Source organism: Notothenia rossii (genome assembly GCF_949606895.1).
Source record: "Notothenia rossii genome assembly, chromosome: 8".
In the NCBI taxonomy this organism is placed as follows: domain Eukaryota; kingdom Metazoa; phylum Chordata; class Actinopteri; order Perciformes; family Nototheniidae; genus Notothenia; species Notothenia rossii.
In genome coordinates this window covers 65,842,368-65,860,284 of record NC_136906.1, presented here as the reverse complement: position 1 = coordinate 65,860,284, position 17,917 = coordinate 65,842,368, and the positions used below count along the sequence as shown (strand labels likewise).

Here is a 17,917-nt window from a genome sequence, read left to right as displayed (position 1 = left end):
GGATTTGGGCAGCAGAGTATAAATGTAGCGAGTGTGTGGCTCCCTCTAGTGGCAGCACACCTTACAGCTCTTGTACTGTTGGTCACACATATTTTGAGAAATGGATAAGATTATAAATAGTATTGTCGTAGTAATAGTTCAGCTTATTATAACAAATGGTTACTTCTTACTCAAAGAAATCTATATATCACAGTAGATGGTTGAAATATCAGAGTAAAGATGTTATGAAAACATTTTCAGTGACACTTTATACTATGGCACCCATATGAACCATTTACTACATTAGTTTCGTATCAAACCCTTAATAAATGTCCTAGTAGTTGTGGTATGTGTTCATTCAGAATAATGCGTTAATATGTGTTTAACAAAGATTATATTAGATGTAATACTAATATGCTAGTATTTAGCAACTAATACATGATTAATATTTGTACCGTTTTATTACAAAGCATTTGATTGAGTCCTAACTAATTATTACATTTTATATTTCGTTATTTTTGTCTCATTACTCAGTTTTTTTCCCATCTCTTGTCTCCAGGCTCAGGCTGTGACATTAACTGTAGCGCAGGCTTTTAAAGTAGCGCTTGATCTTTGGGAGATTGCTCAGGAAGGTGAGTTCACTGAACAGGAAGTAGTTACATTTTTACTTTATGTTTTAAAAAAAAAAATCATTCAATCAATCAAATGTTATTTATATAGCCCTGTGTCACAAAGTGCACATTTGTCTCAGGGGGCCTTACAATGTGTACAGCATACGACACCCTCTATCAGACTTTTGCTCAAATATGAGTTGAGATCATCTTTACTCATACGATGCACTATATGTACTCCCTGTATTTAAATTAAGAATGCTGACAACCAAAAGTACAAATATTATCACATTTCATTTCTACCACATAGCTGGATCATCTTGTTTTCTTCAGGTCAAGTTTTGAGAAGTGTTTTCTGTCTGCAGACAAAAGCAGGAAGGCCAGGACTTGCTGTTCTTGTGCAGCCAGCAAAGGGCAGACGGAGACAGCAGGCCCTCAGTGTGTTCCTTCTGGTACGTTCTCTTCATGTTTTCATTTCCCACAGGGCTTCTCTGTACATTACATCATTTTAACTGCAATAATGAAAAGGTTTCCTGAAGGTTAGGATTTAATTTCATTAGCTCTCTATAAAGCCTGGTTTCGTATTTGGGGAATAATCAACACACTATTTAATAGAGGGATTTGAGGGAAAGTTTGGAAAAATACAGATTTTTTTTCTTTCAGAGTTTTAGAGGAGAAAACACATGTTGGTTTATCACATCTAAAGCTAGAGCCAGTATGCAGTTTTACCTTAGCTTAGCTTAGCATAGAGATGTGTTGTTTTTTCTACAAACAATGCATGTAGCATTGAGGTAGAATTTCAATAAGGACTTGAACAAACTGCTGGAAGGTAAAAATACTTTCCAGAGGCAAATGTGTAAATGGCACTCTTCCTCCCATTTCCCAAGTTTTTCTTTAGCAACAAAAAGACATACTCTCGTCATAGACATCCGTCCTCTGGAAAGCTAGCATATATTGTTACCAGTGAGAAAGGGGAAAGTCGAAGTGATAATGCTAACAGAGACTACACAAAGTCAGCTCTACAGTAAGTGAGACAGAACCGCGGTGTGTGTTTCTAACCATTAACGTTAGCATACAAAAGATGCTGTTTAACAGATCAACTGATTACACATAACATTAGCATGTACTGTATGAAAATACTGCTGTTTCCCCAAAATATGGCTTCCAGTCTCTATCTGTCAGACGTGTTGGTGAAAACCCAACAATAGATGAATGCAGTTTATACAGGCAAAGCTTCACTCACAGATAACACCTGGCTCTTACCAGATCTCAAGAGTCGACAGCTTATTATCCACACTGAGCTTACTGGGAGTTATGCATATTGTGGTAATGGAACAGCACTTTAAAGCAGAAAAACAACTCCACATATTGATCTCGTGATAGGCTTTCATTCAGGTTGGTTTTTCTACAGCTGCTCCAATTGCTTTCCCATCATTCATCAATATGTTTGAGTGTTGCTCATTTGATTATAATATTGAATGTTATACTGGCAGTCTTATTATTGGTTACATTTACTGCAGAGTTTAGAATTACAATCGGTAAGGCCAAGATGAATTGAGGTGTTGTAATTCCAGGAGATAAAGAAAAGGCAATAAAAATAAACCATAATATATTGTCACTGAAATGAGAAGGCAATGAAATGCAGAGTGAGAATATACCACATTTCTCGAGACTTAAGGCTTTTATAATCCTCGTAAACCCAACAGTATCTAGCAAACATGAATAAGTCAACGCTACTGTAGTCTGTTGCATAGTGACTTTAAAATGACCTTGTGTGCAAACCACGACGAATCATTTTGTAACACACGTTTAACTCCCGTCAATCAATTCCCACATACACTTGGGATAATTCACCTAATGATCTGCCACTCACTACTCAGAGTAAACCTTCAATACTTCCCTATGGCCAAATGTCTCCCACTCCTTAGGGGGTCAAAGTGTCTGCAAATGAGACCTAATCATCCATTCAGTTTGTGGTTAGTTAAAGGCTATCCGTCCAGCTCAATTCAAAGTAGCTCCACTTCCAGTAGCCCAAGGACAGAGAGAAAATGTGATGTGAAGCCTTAAGGATCACGGGAGTAGGTCGAGACGAGGAAGCTGTGAGCACCACAGGCTGGATCTGATGTTTTACTGCAGAGTTAAAGAGACAGAACAAGCTGACAAGTGTCTTCTTCTTCTCTCTCTGCTGTATGTTGTCCCGTCCCTTTCCCCTCTCATCTGTCCCCTTCTGTCTCACCGCTCGTCCTCACCTGTCCCCCTGACCCTCGGATCCAGAGCAACACAAGCCGCTTGTGATGGAGGAGAAGCTCCGGAGGCCCTTCTTCTCCGCGTCACTCAGCTCGCCCTCACCTCGCAGTAACTCGACTCGAAGACGACCAATCAAACACGACTCTTGGGTAGGTCGCACCAAAACGGCTGATTGTGCCGGAAGCAGAGATTAAATCAGTTTTGATGGTTAGGTTAGATATTATCCAACTTCTTGTTACCTGATAACAAGTCCAAGATAACAACTCAAGATGTTTAACCAACACTAGTACTGGCATTTCCCTAAGTTTTAAACCTATATATCTCACTGCATAAAACTAATTTTGTATGGTTTTTAATTTGATAGCTTCCATGATAAAACTTACCTTGATTTTGGGCCAGTTTCCTTGCTTCTGAATTCCCTTTTCCGAGACATCTAAGCAAAAAACAACAAAAAAGATCAACATAGTTAATTGTGACAGATGACTCGATCAGAATAAAGATGGTTCTGCCCATGCAGTTTGTAAATACAGTCTGTTTGCAAAAAATCCCTATACATTAGGCCAGTACAGTGATACACATCACCTTAGCATTATACTGTATCAATGCCATGTTGTGTACATTAATTATTCCAACTCATTGATCAATGTGATGGACTGACATTGATACAATGAACTTGTCTAAGGGTGCTTAGCTGTGGACTATGAACTCATTCTTCCACAACGTTTCTTATCCTTAAACATGGGATTGTTTTAAGTAGATAAGTTAGCAACAATCAGAGCGTAAAGGTAATGTGTAAATCATTTGAAATCGTCATGCTACAGAAGCTGCCAGTTTCCTGGTGTTTACTTGCATTTTATGAACACTAGGTGGCGGCATATTCATGATGATGTCTCTGCAGGCTGATCTCATACAGTATAACATATTTGCCTCACCCAACTTTATTCTAATACTCTCCTCTCTAATGTTATGCTATTTTATAATTCCTTCATGTTTGCATTGCTTCTGGTTATAAAGAATATCATTTCAAGTCTTAATTTGACAACATTACATTTATTTTATCATAAGAAAAAGGAATCGCTTTTAAATTGTTTTGATCACGTGCTTACAGAGAACCAAAAATCTATCCCTTCCAAATGTTTCCAGACTTTCCCCCGTATGTAAGCCATGCAATATTGCCATACAGTCACGGTGATTGTAACATAAGTAAACTTGAAACATCTGAAATATGCAATATTTAATTATTTAGCTCTTAATTAGTGTGTGTCTCACTCAGAGGAAATGAGTTGTGACAGCAGCTGACTCAGCAGGATTGTCATTTGAAGTAATGTATGTGTTTATTGATTGTTATTGTTCATGTCCCAACAGGATGTTGACGATGGACTCGATGATCCGTTTTCAAGGTAACCTTATTCATAATACTTAGAGTCAACAGAGCACTGAGGGATATATTATTTTATTTAGGAAAGGAGACGGGATTGTTCTCGAGCAACAAATACTCCCCATAAAACCAAATGTATGAAACCATTGTTATGTTGATTTAAGTTCCGAACATCACCTCTTTATACTGTGGAGCTATTTTAAAGGATGACGGTTGCATTGAAGGTGACTGTCAGCTGTCGGTCACCTTTCACCTTTCACACTATTTTGAATAAGAAAACCTTCAAGTGACTCGTTGACTGACAAGTATAAACACACGGAAAGGCAACACACATGCAACAGTCTAATATTCACAGGTAACTCCTTACAAAAAGAGGCATTGCATCTATGTCAATAAGTAGACGTAGAAATAAGTACTTTAAATAGATTGGTGTTTGATACATATTTTACGACTCGAGATTGACTGGTGAGGTGTTGAACATGATGTCAGTTTTGAGGCATTTGGTAAGATTTTATCAAATGAACCTATATAAATGACCTGCTGTAAGCAAGAGGGGTCAAAACTCAACACCTGTACTTATTTGTTGTGTCTTAAATCAGAGCTGAATAAAAGCAAGGCAGTTTCAGAGCTAAGCAGCTCTCAGCTCTAAGTGAATCGAAATAAATGATAATTTCAAGTAGTTGGAGATAACTGGATCCACTACCTTGAAGTGTTATGTTGAACTCAATAAAACAGCCTGACTCCTGCAACTCTGTAAGCCATTAACTCTACTGAAAATCATTACAAGCATTAATTGAGGGCAGTTAATTTGTTTGATTAGCTTTGATACCGTATTATAAATAACTGCACAACAATGCCTGTGAATAGACTATTGTTGGCTCTGTCACACACTACAGTGATTGAGTGTGTAACTAGGCAGCAGTGTGCACTCCTGTGAGATCTCTGCAGCGCTTGAAGCCTGGCAGACAACAGAAGTGACTTTCCTTTCCTCTCCTGCCAACGTGATTGTCACCTCTCCCGACGAAGCTGTCAGGAGCACGGAGACGGAAGCCAGGAAGGGCGCTCCACAGTGCATCAGCATTTCATCTCTGAACAAAGATTACAATGCCACACCTTTTTTTGTACTTTCTTTGAGAGTGTGGCGGTCTGTGAAATTGCAGTGAGACGCCTGCAGAGAGACTAAAATGTGAAATTTGAGTCTCGGTGGGTGTAGCCCAGAAAACACTGTAAACATGATATGATTTAACACTTATAACATCATGCATGTAGTCCCTGTGACATACTCTGGTATAATGTGCCTCAAAAACGGTTTGAAATCAGCCAAACGGGTCAGTGGTATCTGAGCCCTCGGCATAGATTTTCTTATCCTGATACAACCAGCTGATCTGTGTGTATGTGCAGTGCTGTATTATCACTACATAAAAAAAAGAGCAGCAAAGGGATGGTGCCTCACACTTTAAAGGGATTGCAACTGATTAAATGGTGTTGCCTCCGGCTAAAAGATGTGTTTGCTGTGTTAAAGAATGCAACACTTGAAGCCAAATGGGTAAATATCATACAGAAGTGAATGTAGAAGCTGTCTGCGTGTGGAAGGAGATCAAAAGAGGAAGGCAGGTCATCCCCGAGGCTTTTCTCAGGAAATACTGACCTCAAGTGTGGATGTCAAATTTGGGGAGGTGGAACACTTAGATCTTAATCTGACATCCTAGAGGAAGGGTTTTTTTGGGCAGTGTTAGAGCAGACCTCCTCTGCAGAGGTCAGCGAGGAGGTTAGGCTCTGCTGTGGCGGGGGCACAAAAGGAGGATAAGATCTGACCTGAGAGCTGGAGGACTGTGGGTCACGTGGAGCTGTCAGGGCTGTCGCACATCCTCAGTGTTGCTGTGATGTGACTTTAGGAGTAGATCGGCACAGAAGGGTTGTCGGTACCCTGTCTCGAGGAACCTTAAGGAGCCTTGGCAGATGTGCATCCTGCCCTGTGTGCTGTCTCTGAATTTCATATTGTTTGTTAACTTTCAGGGATCACTTTTGTATGTACTGTCATGGTGTCAATGCACCTCATTTTATGTGCATTATCAACCTGTGTGGCAAAAATCCCAAAATAGTTTTTACGCTTGGCTCAGGTGGAGAAGTTGGCGATTTGATAACAGCAAATTGTGCAAAGGAAATAGATTAGGAACCAGATTTAACAAACCATTGGTCATGATATTTGGAAGCATGTACTGTATACATCGAAGTTCACTGAAGCTTCTTCAACACTGAAGAGACGAACATCACATGACATCTCGAGCCAATTTCCTACTTTAGCATCTCAATTTGTGAATATAAAAATGGCATTAAGGGTTAATTGGTTGATCTGTGGTTTCCATTCCACTTAAATGTCTTTATTCCAAGTAGCAGCACGGAGTCAAAGGCTCGCATGCAGTCTTCTACTGATGCAGCCCGACCAACCTCAGAAGAAGCATTTGAATGATTAGCTCCAGAACAGGTCAGGGTTTAGGCCTCTGTGAAAAGAAATCCAATTAATAGAATAGTATATAGTTATTCAAGTGAAGCCTCATTGCTTATAACCAGAGCAATGTGTCCTGACACCAGCTTCAGTTCAAATGGGTTTATTAAATGGTTTCATTTGTATTTGAGATTTCTTTTAATTAATAGTGACCTTGGAGTTAAATGAGTATAGTGCAGCTGTTGGCTTGGTACTGATGTAGCTTAATATTTTTGACCTCATTAAAATCAGGTTCTTTTTTATTGCTGTTGCAATTGTGTGTGTCTTTAAAACTATGCATGGTTTCGCCTTTGCATCACATGGCGTGCACGTTAACATGAGGTAGTGTCGCTGTCCGTTCTGTCCGTTCTTTGCTATTGAGTCACATAGTCATGATTTTCTTTTTCTACCTGGCATGCAGCAACATGGAAGTAGAGGAGATGGACACCGGTAAGTGACGGCATGTGACTTATATGCTCGGTACTGCATGTTGCCTTACATGTAGAATACCCCTCATTTCTGCACAGGACTCTTCCACTTTTGCTTCGTACAAACATTAGTATCAAGTACATCATTAAATCAGTAGCTCTCATCTTACACGGTCACTGTGATGTCAAGCATTCTTGTGTGATATGTTGAAAACGGAAAAATAAATACCACTTTCCATGTGAAATTGGCGAGTTTGTGAGAAACAAATAAGCAGCTAGTCCTCGTCTTATTAATGAAGGAGACCACCGTTTTTATTTTTGGTTAACTTGAGACTCATTATTCTTGAAGTCAATGATAATTGAGAAAAATACTTTCTCTCTTCAGGTTTGCCTTTGTGTATTCAATTATTGCACATACATTCATAAAAGCTTTTCAAATATGAAAACTGTTACACTGTATACACTTAACTCTTCTCTCACACTATCATTAGCCAAACTACGTTGATTAGTGCAAAGCAGACTGGGGTATTCCCTGAAATAAGCAAAAGTACTAAATCCTGAATCAATTATGAGTCCTGACATAAAATTAGATTCACAACCTAAAGACAGATATTTCAATTTTAGAATCTTGTGTTTTGTTTCTTGAAAATAAGTGATGAAGAGTTATCCATACCTTAGTTCAACATTTGTCTTAGCATTTATTTTTTCCATCAGCAACTAAAATCCTCTCATGGCTCTCTGTATGTTTGCCCTTCCGCTCCTTCCCTGTCATTCCCGTCATTTTACATCGTATCCCTTCTTCTCTCCGTTTTTAACCTCTGCTTATCCGGTCAACCCTCATGACAAATAAATATTTACTGCCTCTGACCTCTGTGGCAATCTTTTCTTCTGTCTTTCCCTCTCTGTCAGACTGGCCGAGCCCTGCTCCCAACCCGTCTCTGACCATGCAGATCTGAGTCCCTGGGAAGTCTACAACCACAATTTGTTAACCATCTGAAACAATCAGTTTGAATAACTGGCAAAAGCTGCCCTATGTACAGCACCACCGAAAAATGACCGTGAAATCAGACCCCTCAGGCCTGGAGACCAACAACACACCCCAAACAGACAAAACCATATCACGCATTGATTTCCTCTGGCTGCTGCAGAGAGGGCAAAATGGATACCTTGATATTAGAAACTGCTCTGTCTCAACGTATGTGTGCCAGTACACACTCCACTCGGACATATTCAGCCATACTCTAACTGCTAGATGAAAGGCACAACGTGCAACACAGCACTGCAAGATGAGTCATCACACAGACGGAAGAGACCAAGAATGGAGTCTCTTTATATTCCAAATATTTAAAAACAAACAACAACTATGTGTACATACAATGAGACTCTCACCTCTTTCTGAAATGTGAAATGTCATGTAAAGACAAAGAAGCATCTAGGATCCACCTTGGGAATTACAATATTTGAAAGAAGCATACACGTGATGTTTAGAGAATGGGGTACAGTGTTTATTGCCAACAAATCCCAATGTAAATGTTTATTTGAAGGCCCAAAAGTCCCTAAATAAGTACTGCCTACTTTCTGTATCCAATGACGTTAACCTCATCTCTTGGCTTTCTTGATTTCGTTTGTTATGCAGCAGGTGATCCGGTGGGGGTTACCTCAAATAATAAAAACAATATCAAACAATAGAAAAATGAATGATCTGACGACCGCATTCATTTTCATGTTTTCATCCACCAGGTGCCCTTTGCCCAAAACTTAACAGGAATTGGGTATTTTGATAACAAAGCGAACAATCACCATGGAAACTGAGTAACTAAATCTGCTGTGGATAAAAGCCTTGGAAGCTCAGGAGTGAAGCTTCAAACTCAAGAAAACAAATAAACCACATTCAGATAAAAATGTAAGCAGCAGATGCAGAGATGGCCTCGCCTGCACTCTCTTTTATCGGGCCAAGCTCCAATAACAATGGATTCTACATTTCCCATAAACCCATTGACAACTTGAAGGAATATTTTATTAGACATCCACATATTCCAAACTCAACTCCACTGATTTGTGAAAATAAGAAAGTAGATAACTCTGATCACATATTATGACATCATCAGGTTACTTTTGCAGTATATTAAACCACACGACACAACATACAGCTGTTTCCACAGACTCGGCTATTCATAACAAGCAAACTATACTGCCATGCCCTTTCTTAGAGAACCACATCTTTGTCTGATTTAGAAATATTAAATACATTAAAAAAAAAAACACATGGGATGACCCTCCGTTTGTGAGAAATGTGTATGATTCGGTAATCAAATTGAGTAACCCTTGTGCTGCTTTATGTGAACAATGTTAATAGATAGTGTTTGCAAATATCACAATCGTGCTCCACTCAAATCAACAGCAGACTTGTCTCTCACGGAAACCGACTGACATTCCTCTAACACTCTACTTCAATGCTGTCTTATATAAGTATGACTTTTATAATGTAATGAATAGTTTACAATACATTACATCAGTCATTTGCCACTGTACATAAAGATGGTGTTACAGAATAGCGATGATTGGAGGTTCTGAGGACGAGTGTATGGCGAGGCCATATTCACTAGAGTAAAGAAACATATTTCCATATGCTGTATTTTTTCAATGTCAGAGTAATTTATGTAAGCATATTGTATCATCACAAAGGAAGTAGGATGAATAGATTCAGGGGTTCACACATGTTGTTTTCAAAAGGTAATGATCACTCTTGTTGTTGCTTGTATGTTTTGCATTAGATTAGACAATCTATACAAATGTGTTTCTTTTTATCACTGCAGGAATATTTTTAAAATATAGTCCTTCTCTCAAAGTAATCACCTGTTGCATTGATTGGCACAGTTCACATCTGCCTCTGTTCGCTGTAATCTGTGCAACACGACACATCTTTTGTCCCTAACCTCATCATAGAACAATTATTGCCCTCCTTAGACGCGGCAAATTAATTTTTTTCCGCTGCTCTGATGACGTTTAGCTGTCGAGAGGATATTATATTGTGCCCCAGCCTAGCTGAAGTGGTCCTTCTCTCTGTATTCAGGGCATCATCACTGTTGTCATGACACCCGCTGCAGAATAATTGGATGGCTTATCAGGTTACGCCATGAAGCTTAATTGCATTGTTTCATTACTGACTGGCTGAAATGAAGCCTCCAATGTATCTTTAAAAAGAAACCTCCATACCATATGATAAATAACCTCAGAATGCAGCATCGTTATTTCACCTTACAGTTGAACATCTTTCCTCTTGAGTGGAAGTGATTTTCCAAACATTTCCCCACCGTTTCAGCTCCGTCATTGACTTCACTCATTGATTAACGTGTGGCTGCTTCAGTTTCTGCTGATTCAGTGCTTTTGAGTGATATTCAGAGATGGGCTGTTGTCCAGCACCCTTCGGACACAGAATTGGTTTCCAATAACGACATAAAACAGTACCAATGCAGCGACCTTTGTTATAACTATTGAATATACCCAGTCATTTTGATTGACTTTAAAACAAAAAGAGAAGTGTAAAAATGATTTTACTTTGAAGGGAAGTCCCTTTGGGCTTTTTCTTTTAGTAGATTCATCTCTATAAATTGTATTTTGGCAAAACTTGATCTGCCTGATTTAAGAGTTGTATTTCCTGTGTCTAGGATTCTGTAGCTCACGTATCCCCCGTGAATCTTTAATGGATGCGGTGCCCTGGCACAGCCGAGCACTTTCCATGCGTGAAGGGAGGAAGGGGTGTATCACATGCCAATTTGAGTCGATGTGCTCTGAATACAGATCAGTCCGCGAGGGTTTGAGGTCAGAAAACATTTGAGGCTTTCAGAGTTTTTCAGATATTGTTGCCCAAAATAAGCATGATGTTTTCAAGATGGATTTACTTTTCAAATATGGTGCTTATTTTCTATCTATGCAATTAGTGGGTTTCCAACAGTGTTGTGATCATAATAGCAATTTGTGTATAAACCACAAGCAGTTGATCTAAACTGTGTAAAAAAAGGTGTACAACTTTTGGAAACTGTTATGGTTTGTTACATATTTATGCATAATAAAATACTTTGTACAAACATTTAATAGCACTTATTTTTCTTATTGAATTAGACAGTGTGTTTTGTTAAACTCTAAGCTTTTACTGTCATACCCAGTATAATTGCATGTTACATTATATTGTGCTGAACGTGTATACATATCTTTCAGCACAATATAATGAGAAGTAACACATTTCAACAAATAATCTTCAAGAAGAGCCAATTAAACCACAACAGCCCGCTGTGAAGACAAGCACTTTATTTATCCCGGCCCTTCTGCTGATCATTTCAGTAAACATTAGGCAAGGCAAGTTTATTTATATAGCACCTTTCAGGACGCGACAATTCAAAGTGCTTTACAAAATAAAATAAAAGACATTTAAGAATAATTACAGTAAAAACACATTATATAATGGCATTTTACAACAGGCATTCAAAATGCAAAGATAATAAGATAAACACAACAGTTATACAATACATGAAGAAAAAGCAAACTGCAGTGTGAATATGAGCAGTTCAATTAAAAGCAGCGGCAAAAACACATGTTTTCAGTCTCGATTTGAAAATAGTAAGAGTTTCTGCGGACGTGCATGATTCAGGAAGTTTGTTACAGATTGTCGGGGCATAATAGCTAAACGCTGCTTTTTCAAGTTTTCTTCTTACTCTTGGAACCGAGAGCAGACTCGTTCCAGAAGACCTGAGACACCTTGATGGTTCATAATTATGCAGGAGATCGTTGATGTACTTGGGTCCTAAACCATTTAGTGATTTTAAACTAAAATAGAACTTTATAATCAATTGGAAATTTCCAAACATTACATTATAATCCATACTGCTTTTCTCTCAAACATGTCCCTGCTCTCTGAGGTCGATCCAAAGCGAGGACAGGCTCCTGTTGGCTGTCTGACGGACTAAATCCCATCGATTCATTCAGCACACTGCCTCTGATTGAAACGTAGTAATGCATACCAGGTGAGAGCAACAATAGCTTCTCGTCTGTTTCCTCATAAATGAAAGAAATGTCCAAAAGAAGTTCATAATCTGGGAGATTCAATTTAAGATGCATCAATATTTGTTTAGCCGCACCTGTAACTTTTGTTATCGTCATTTTTAAAAGAAGAAAAAAATGACAGAAAAGAAAAGAGACAAGAAGAGGTGAGAAGGAGATTTATTTTGCAATTGTATCATGATAAATTCTTCCATTGTTGAGGGTAGTGTCTTACCAAGCTGGTATAAGGTGAATCAGCTTTGAATATACCAAAAGGGGGAAACATGAAGGCTTTCAGAACTAGCCTGGTACTGTATCTCTATCTGTAAAATACATTGTGGTAATGACGAATCAAATAGCTATTCATATATGAGGTGTTACAGAATACTTTAATATTTCCTTTTACATTAATCTGTGCACTTTTATTAACCTGTAGACGGGACGCTTGTGGAGCCTCTGCAGCACTCTTAAAAACACTATACAGAAAACTAGATGTGATCATCACCCTGTCTGTGGGTCTGTGTGAAGGAGAGACCTGTCTTCAGGAGGGAGACCACCCTCCAGTGAGCAACAAAGAAAAGCTGTAGAAAAAAAAAGAACGGATATTTTCAGAGAACTCACAGGAGACTGAGTAGCATCTCGGTCGCATTTCGTGAGCTGCACTGACAACATGTGCTGCAATTGTGTGGAGCGACCATTACACATTTTTGGTTTAAAATTATTTCAATGGTGGGCTGCCATATAAGTGCCCTGGTAGAGCTGGCGGCCCATGTACAGTAGGCCTATAGGGACTCGGTTCCCGTGTGGAGCACCCTTTTTCGAATCCAGCCTGGAACCATGTACGCATGTCATCCCCTCTGTCTCCCCCTTCCAACACTGTCATCTCCAATATAGGCTAATCTTGCACAAAATAATCTTTAAAATATATATGATGTTGATGTTGGCTTGACGCCATACACCCCTACCCCTACACACAGCTCAACCAGCTCAACGAGTCTCCCTCCTGTCAGATGGAGGGAGTAAATACAGCGGCAAGCTTTGGGACAAACTCCCCTCTCTCCGGCAGAAACAGGAAATGGTGTAACTGTATGTAACAACGGTTTCAAATCAGCAGACACAAAATTAAAATTAATAACCAAAATAAAACTCCAAACATCTTTAATTGTATTACTTTTTTGTAAAACTTTTTAGTTTTAAACCTGATTTTTATAAGCTCCTTAGATTTTGCAACAGTCTGTAAATATACACAACTTTATAATAAAATGCACACATTCACCTTTTTCTAGACTAAACACAGGTAGGCTATACGATCCTAAGTTAAAAAACATATGAGGTTATCATGAGGTTGTTAACATCGCAATTTAACAGTGGGTGTTTGCTGGAACTACTTGTAAACAGCGTGTTTCCTGACGGACACACACAGCGTTGAGACCGGTCAGGGTTGCGTTCCGATAATCCAAAAATCAGCTCCTAATTTCTAACCCTATCTCCTATTCCTTGACCTCGGAGTGAAACGTCACGGGGTTAAGGGATAGTGGATAGGAGAATTCAAAAGGATTTAGGAGAAGAGACTGCGGTACTTTAGAGTATCCGAATGCACTTTCACTATCTGACGTGTTTATGATGCGCTAGCGGACGTCATTGTGTGCGTCTGCTGCTGAGGTGAAACTATGGAAACTACAGTGTTCTATACAACGGACTACAACATGGATGTTTAATAAGAACGAGGGACTCATCTAGAGACTCTGCACCGTGCTCTGATGCTGTTGTTTTATGCTTTATGAACGTGGACAACAGAGAAACATATTCTTCATGACCAAAGTTGTAATTGAAATAAAAAAGGAAAGTGAAATTTATGCTCGTCACCCTCTCCCTCCGGTCCACATTAATACAAATGATCCCATATGTATGATTGTATAAAAATATCTTAAAATCAATACAAATGTATTTATTATAAACGTTAGTCCTTAACACCTATCACTGTGTATATCACCATTCAAACATCTTTTAAAAGTTGAACAAACCCCACACAGCTCAGTGAAATGTTGACTTTATTTGATCATTTCAGTAAAAACTAACGTTCATATTTCTCTTTTTGATTATAATACTGATGAACGTTCAAAACAAAACACTTTGGCAACTTACCACATACGTTTTTAAAATGCTTAATAAGCACCGTAACTTTCATGATATAATTTCTCCGTCATAATCGTTTGTTTCCGTGAACGGCCGACTGTTGTGTGACGCAAATGCTGCGGCTGCAAGGCATTGTGGGGCAGCATTTTCTCCTCTCCTTTCGGTAAGGGAGGTCCAGTGGTTCCTAAGCTAAAGGAGGTTATAAAGGAAGTTTGAAACCTCCTTTCCTTTCATTTGGAGAATTGGAACGGCACTTAACATGGCTGCCACTGACGTACTTCCGGGTCATTTCACTTGGTTAGAAAGGTTCCTAAGCTAAATGGACTATTGGAACGCAACCCGGCAGACCAGTGTCAAGTCTCAAGTCAGCACCGGTGCAGACTCGCTGTTTGATCAATATGGTCTAGCTGCGGCCGCGGACACTACATGATACTACACGACACGCCCACCTGACACGATAGGCTGAGAGGCACTACCGTTAAAAGCGAATTGACGACACTACACGACAGGAGGAGAGGTTTTGGGGTTTGGGAGGGAGGAAGGAAGATTAGGATTAGGTAAAAAGGTAGGGAGTGGTTAGGGTTAGGATGGGGGGAAGGGAAGGGTTAGATTGAAGGGAGGGAAGAGAACTGCTACCTGGGAAACAGGATGCAACGCGTCATCTGTCAAGCTCCGCCTACGTTGAGCTCCCACCCACATCGAGCTCAATTAGGCGCTTTCACACCGCAGTACTTTTCCCACAAAGGTTCATGAGAACTTAGTTCATCAGAACTCTTTAGTTCTGATGAACTAAGTACAGATCGCATTCACACCGGAATAAGTCCCTGGGGGTGGATTAGGCAAATGAAGCCACTGACGTCACTTCTTCTTCTTCTGCTTTGGGTTTACTGGCAGGCCGCAAACAACTTCACGGCGTATACTGCCGCCCAAAATCCCCGGCCGGAAGTCCCCAGAGTTAGCAGCTTCTACTGAAGCCTTCCGAGTAAATCGCCAGAACGCCGACACCTCCTCATCTCCACCGCTCCCATGTTTTATTTTGTGTTGCCATAAGTTAGTCTCTCTGCGTTTCTGCGCTGGGCTAATGCTAATGCTAATAATGCTAATGCAAGGATAATAAAATGGTGGCTTCACAACACTTTTTTTTTGTTTTACGGGGCGTGGTGTGCAATCCGCCCAGCCAATCAGAAATACAGCTCTTTTCTCACAAGAGAGCCGCATGAGAGTCCCTGGTTCTCAAAGGTTCTCATGAACTAATTTTAGTTTCGGCTCTTTTTGGTGTGAACGCGACATTTCGGAACTATATCGGAACTAAAGTGGGAAAAGTACTCCGATGTGAACGCGGCTATTGAGGCACTGCGCACTGCAGTGAGGGGCTTCTCGTCCGTGGCCGCAGCTAGACCATTCTCAGCCACCGTAGTGTCGTGTCAGGTGGGCCTGTCGTGTAGTGTACTGTACTGTCCGCGGCCGCAGCTAGACCCTTCTCTGTTTGATGGCTTGATAGCCCACTCCCCCTCCACACCGCTCCACACTCGTTGGTTTGGAACAGCACTTAATGTGGCGGACCCTCCGTGCGAACGCGCAAACTGAGGGGTAGTGTGTAGGGGTAGGGTGTAGGGGGCGGTTTGGGATTGGGCCTAAATCTTTTCTGATGTGCTTTTTTCTCACACGGCACTCTGCAGTTAAAAACATTACAAACAGAGTTCCAGCTATTCTCTATTATCTTCTCTGATATTGTTCATAATTCAACAGATTCTATTTCAGGAGTTTTAACGTTGGGGCTGATATGAACGGCAAGTCAACTGGTTTCTGTAACAATGTCTAATTTGTCCGTGGTGTCCTGGAACAGCTAATTTACTATTCATAACTGTCATTAATTGCTAATTGGCTATTAAATACAATTTTGCAATGACTAATTCTCTACCGATAAGGTGTTGCACACTGCTCCAATGGCTTCATTTATGTCGGTAATGGTTGTAGCGTTTGACCTTCAACAAACCTTTAACCTCTGAATAACCCAGGAATCATTATCAGTAATAGGTTGTTTTTAAAGTGAATTTCAAAACGTGTCTTGCTTGTATTCTCATGTCAGGCTTTCTTGTTCTCCTTTATAAGGTAGAAGCAAGGTTCATATGGAGGGCAAGGAGGCTGCTTATATTGCTGCACATAGGGACCAGTGCAGTACAGCAATGAAAGTAGACTCCTGTGACAAACCTATATTTATAAATCAATTTATTTATAGATGCAGTATATTCTTCCGTCTGTGAATAACATCTATATAAAGCTTATCTCAACCACAACAACAGCCCATAAATCGCCTGAGCAAACTAATGGGAAGATGACGGCAGCGCTGCACTGAGACAAAGTTGAGGGAGGAGAATGGGAGGGTGTAGAATATTAGCTATTAATCCCCCGCAAGGCTGTAATCACTTTCTATTTTAGTTTGAGCTGTATTCTTAGGTATGGTACTTCTTTCTAATTGCATTTTATGATTAAGGAGTTTAAAGGACAGATGGTTGGCGTATTGAAATTGTTCCGCAGAAAATCTTGTCTCGTAACTTCTGCTTCATTTTGGATGAATGTTGTTGATGGTAAAACTGACATTTGAGTTATTAATGGCGGTTGTATTATTGAGTAAATAGATACAGTAGCTTTCTGTGTGTTTGTTATCAACAAGACTCATTTAATCTTTTGACAAATATAGACCGACTGAGCTTTTCCCCAGTCAATCGTGTTCAAAGAACAGAACATCTGAGAGCATCAAGGCTTTTGACTCGACTCAAGTAGGGCTAACTCTCAAATTGATTGACTTTAACAAGACAGGAGTAAGTCTTTTCAAAATCCCTGCCTTCCAACTCTTACATCACTTACAATCCATACCAACTGGTTTCTGTACAGTCGCAAACCTATCATTTTGAAAAAACTGCAGTCCGTCATTGAAGAATATGGATCTGAACTAAGGAAGATCATAGGCTATTCCGGAGTCAGCTATACACTGATTTAAACTCATCAAATATTAAAAGTGTAATAATGCTTCAGTGTGGGAAGTTTAGAAAACACAGATAAAAGAAGCAGACAAAGAGAATGACCTACAATCAGAGAGAGTTTCTTGGAAATATCATGATTTTACTGTTACGGATTTTTATGCTTATTTTTTACCATATAATTAAGATGAACTACTGTTTTAAAGTTCTTTAAGGGATCACCAGGAGGCACACACTCTAAACACATTGTGTTCAACATATTGGCGTTGTGCATAAAATACTGTCAGGATTTTGCACTGAGTGTTTTTTTTTTTACCTGAAATGGAAGTGAAAGATGATTGATTTTAACCGCCTTATCATTACCTAATTCATTTGTAGGAGGTGCGTTCAAACACTTTTTGTAACTAGACTTGGCAAGTATTTTGTGCATAAAGTGCTTTTTTCTACTGTACTGTAGTCTCAGCCAACATTTAATGCACACCATGCATCTTTGTTTAAATCGATGAGGTGTGTGTGTGTGTGTGTGTGTGTGTGTGTGGTGCGTGGTGCGTGTATTTTGTGCATAGTGGAAGAGATATACGGATGCATTTCTGTGAGAGAAACCCCATTACATTAGCTGCAACTCCCTGATGGGA

The 17,917-nt window shown here is 39.7% G+C and overlaps 1 protein-coding gene across 2 annotated transcripts in view; it reads left to right on the top strand.

Annotated features, from left to right (window-relative positions):
• Positions 1-11,218, top strand: part of LOC307016912 (low density lipoprotein receptor adapter protein 1) — a 43,357-nt gene extending 32,139 nt beyond the window's left edge. Inside the window, exons 5-10 of one of the 2 annotated variants that reach the window (XM_079646286.1) lie at positions 539-611; positions 956-1,042; positions 2,865-2,986; positions 4,203-4,237; positions 7,122-7,150; positions 8,038-11,218. In XM_079646286.1, the coding sequence (XP_079502412.1) occupies positions 539-611; positions 956-1,042; positions 2,865-2,986; positions 4,203-4,237; positions 7,122-7,150; positions 8,038-8,084 (393 nt within the window). In that variant the 3' untranslated portion in view covers positions 8,085-11,218. The remainder of the gene's footprint in view (positions 1-538; positions 612-955; positions 1,043-2,864; positions 2,987-4,202; positions 4,238-7,121; positions 7,151-8,037) is intronic. The other variant, XM_079646285.1, reaches the window with a different exon arrangement.
• The last annotated feature ends 6,699 nt before the right edge of the window (positions 11,219-17,917 follow it).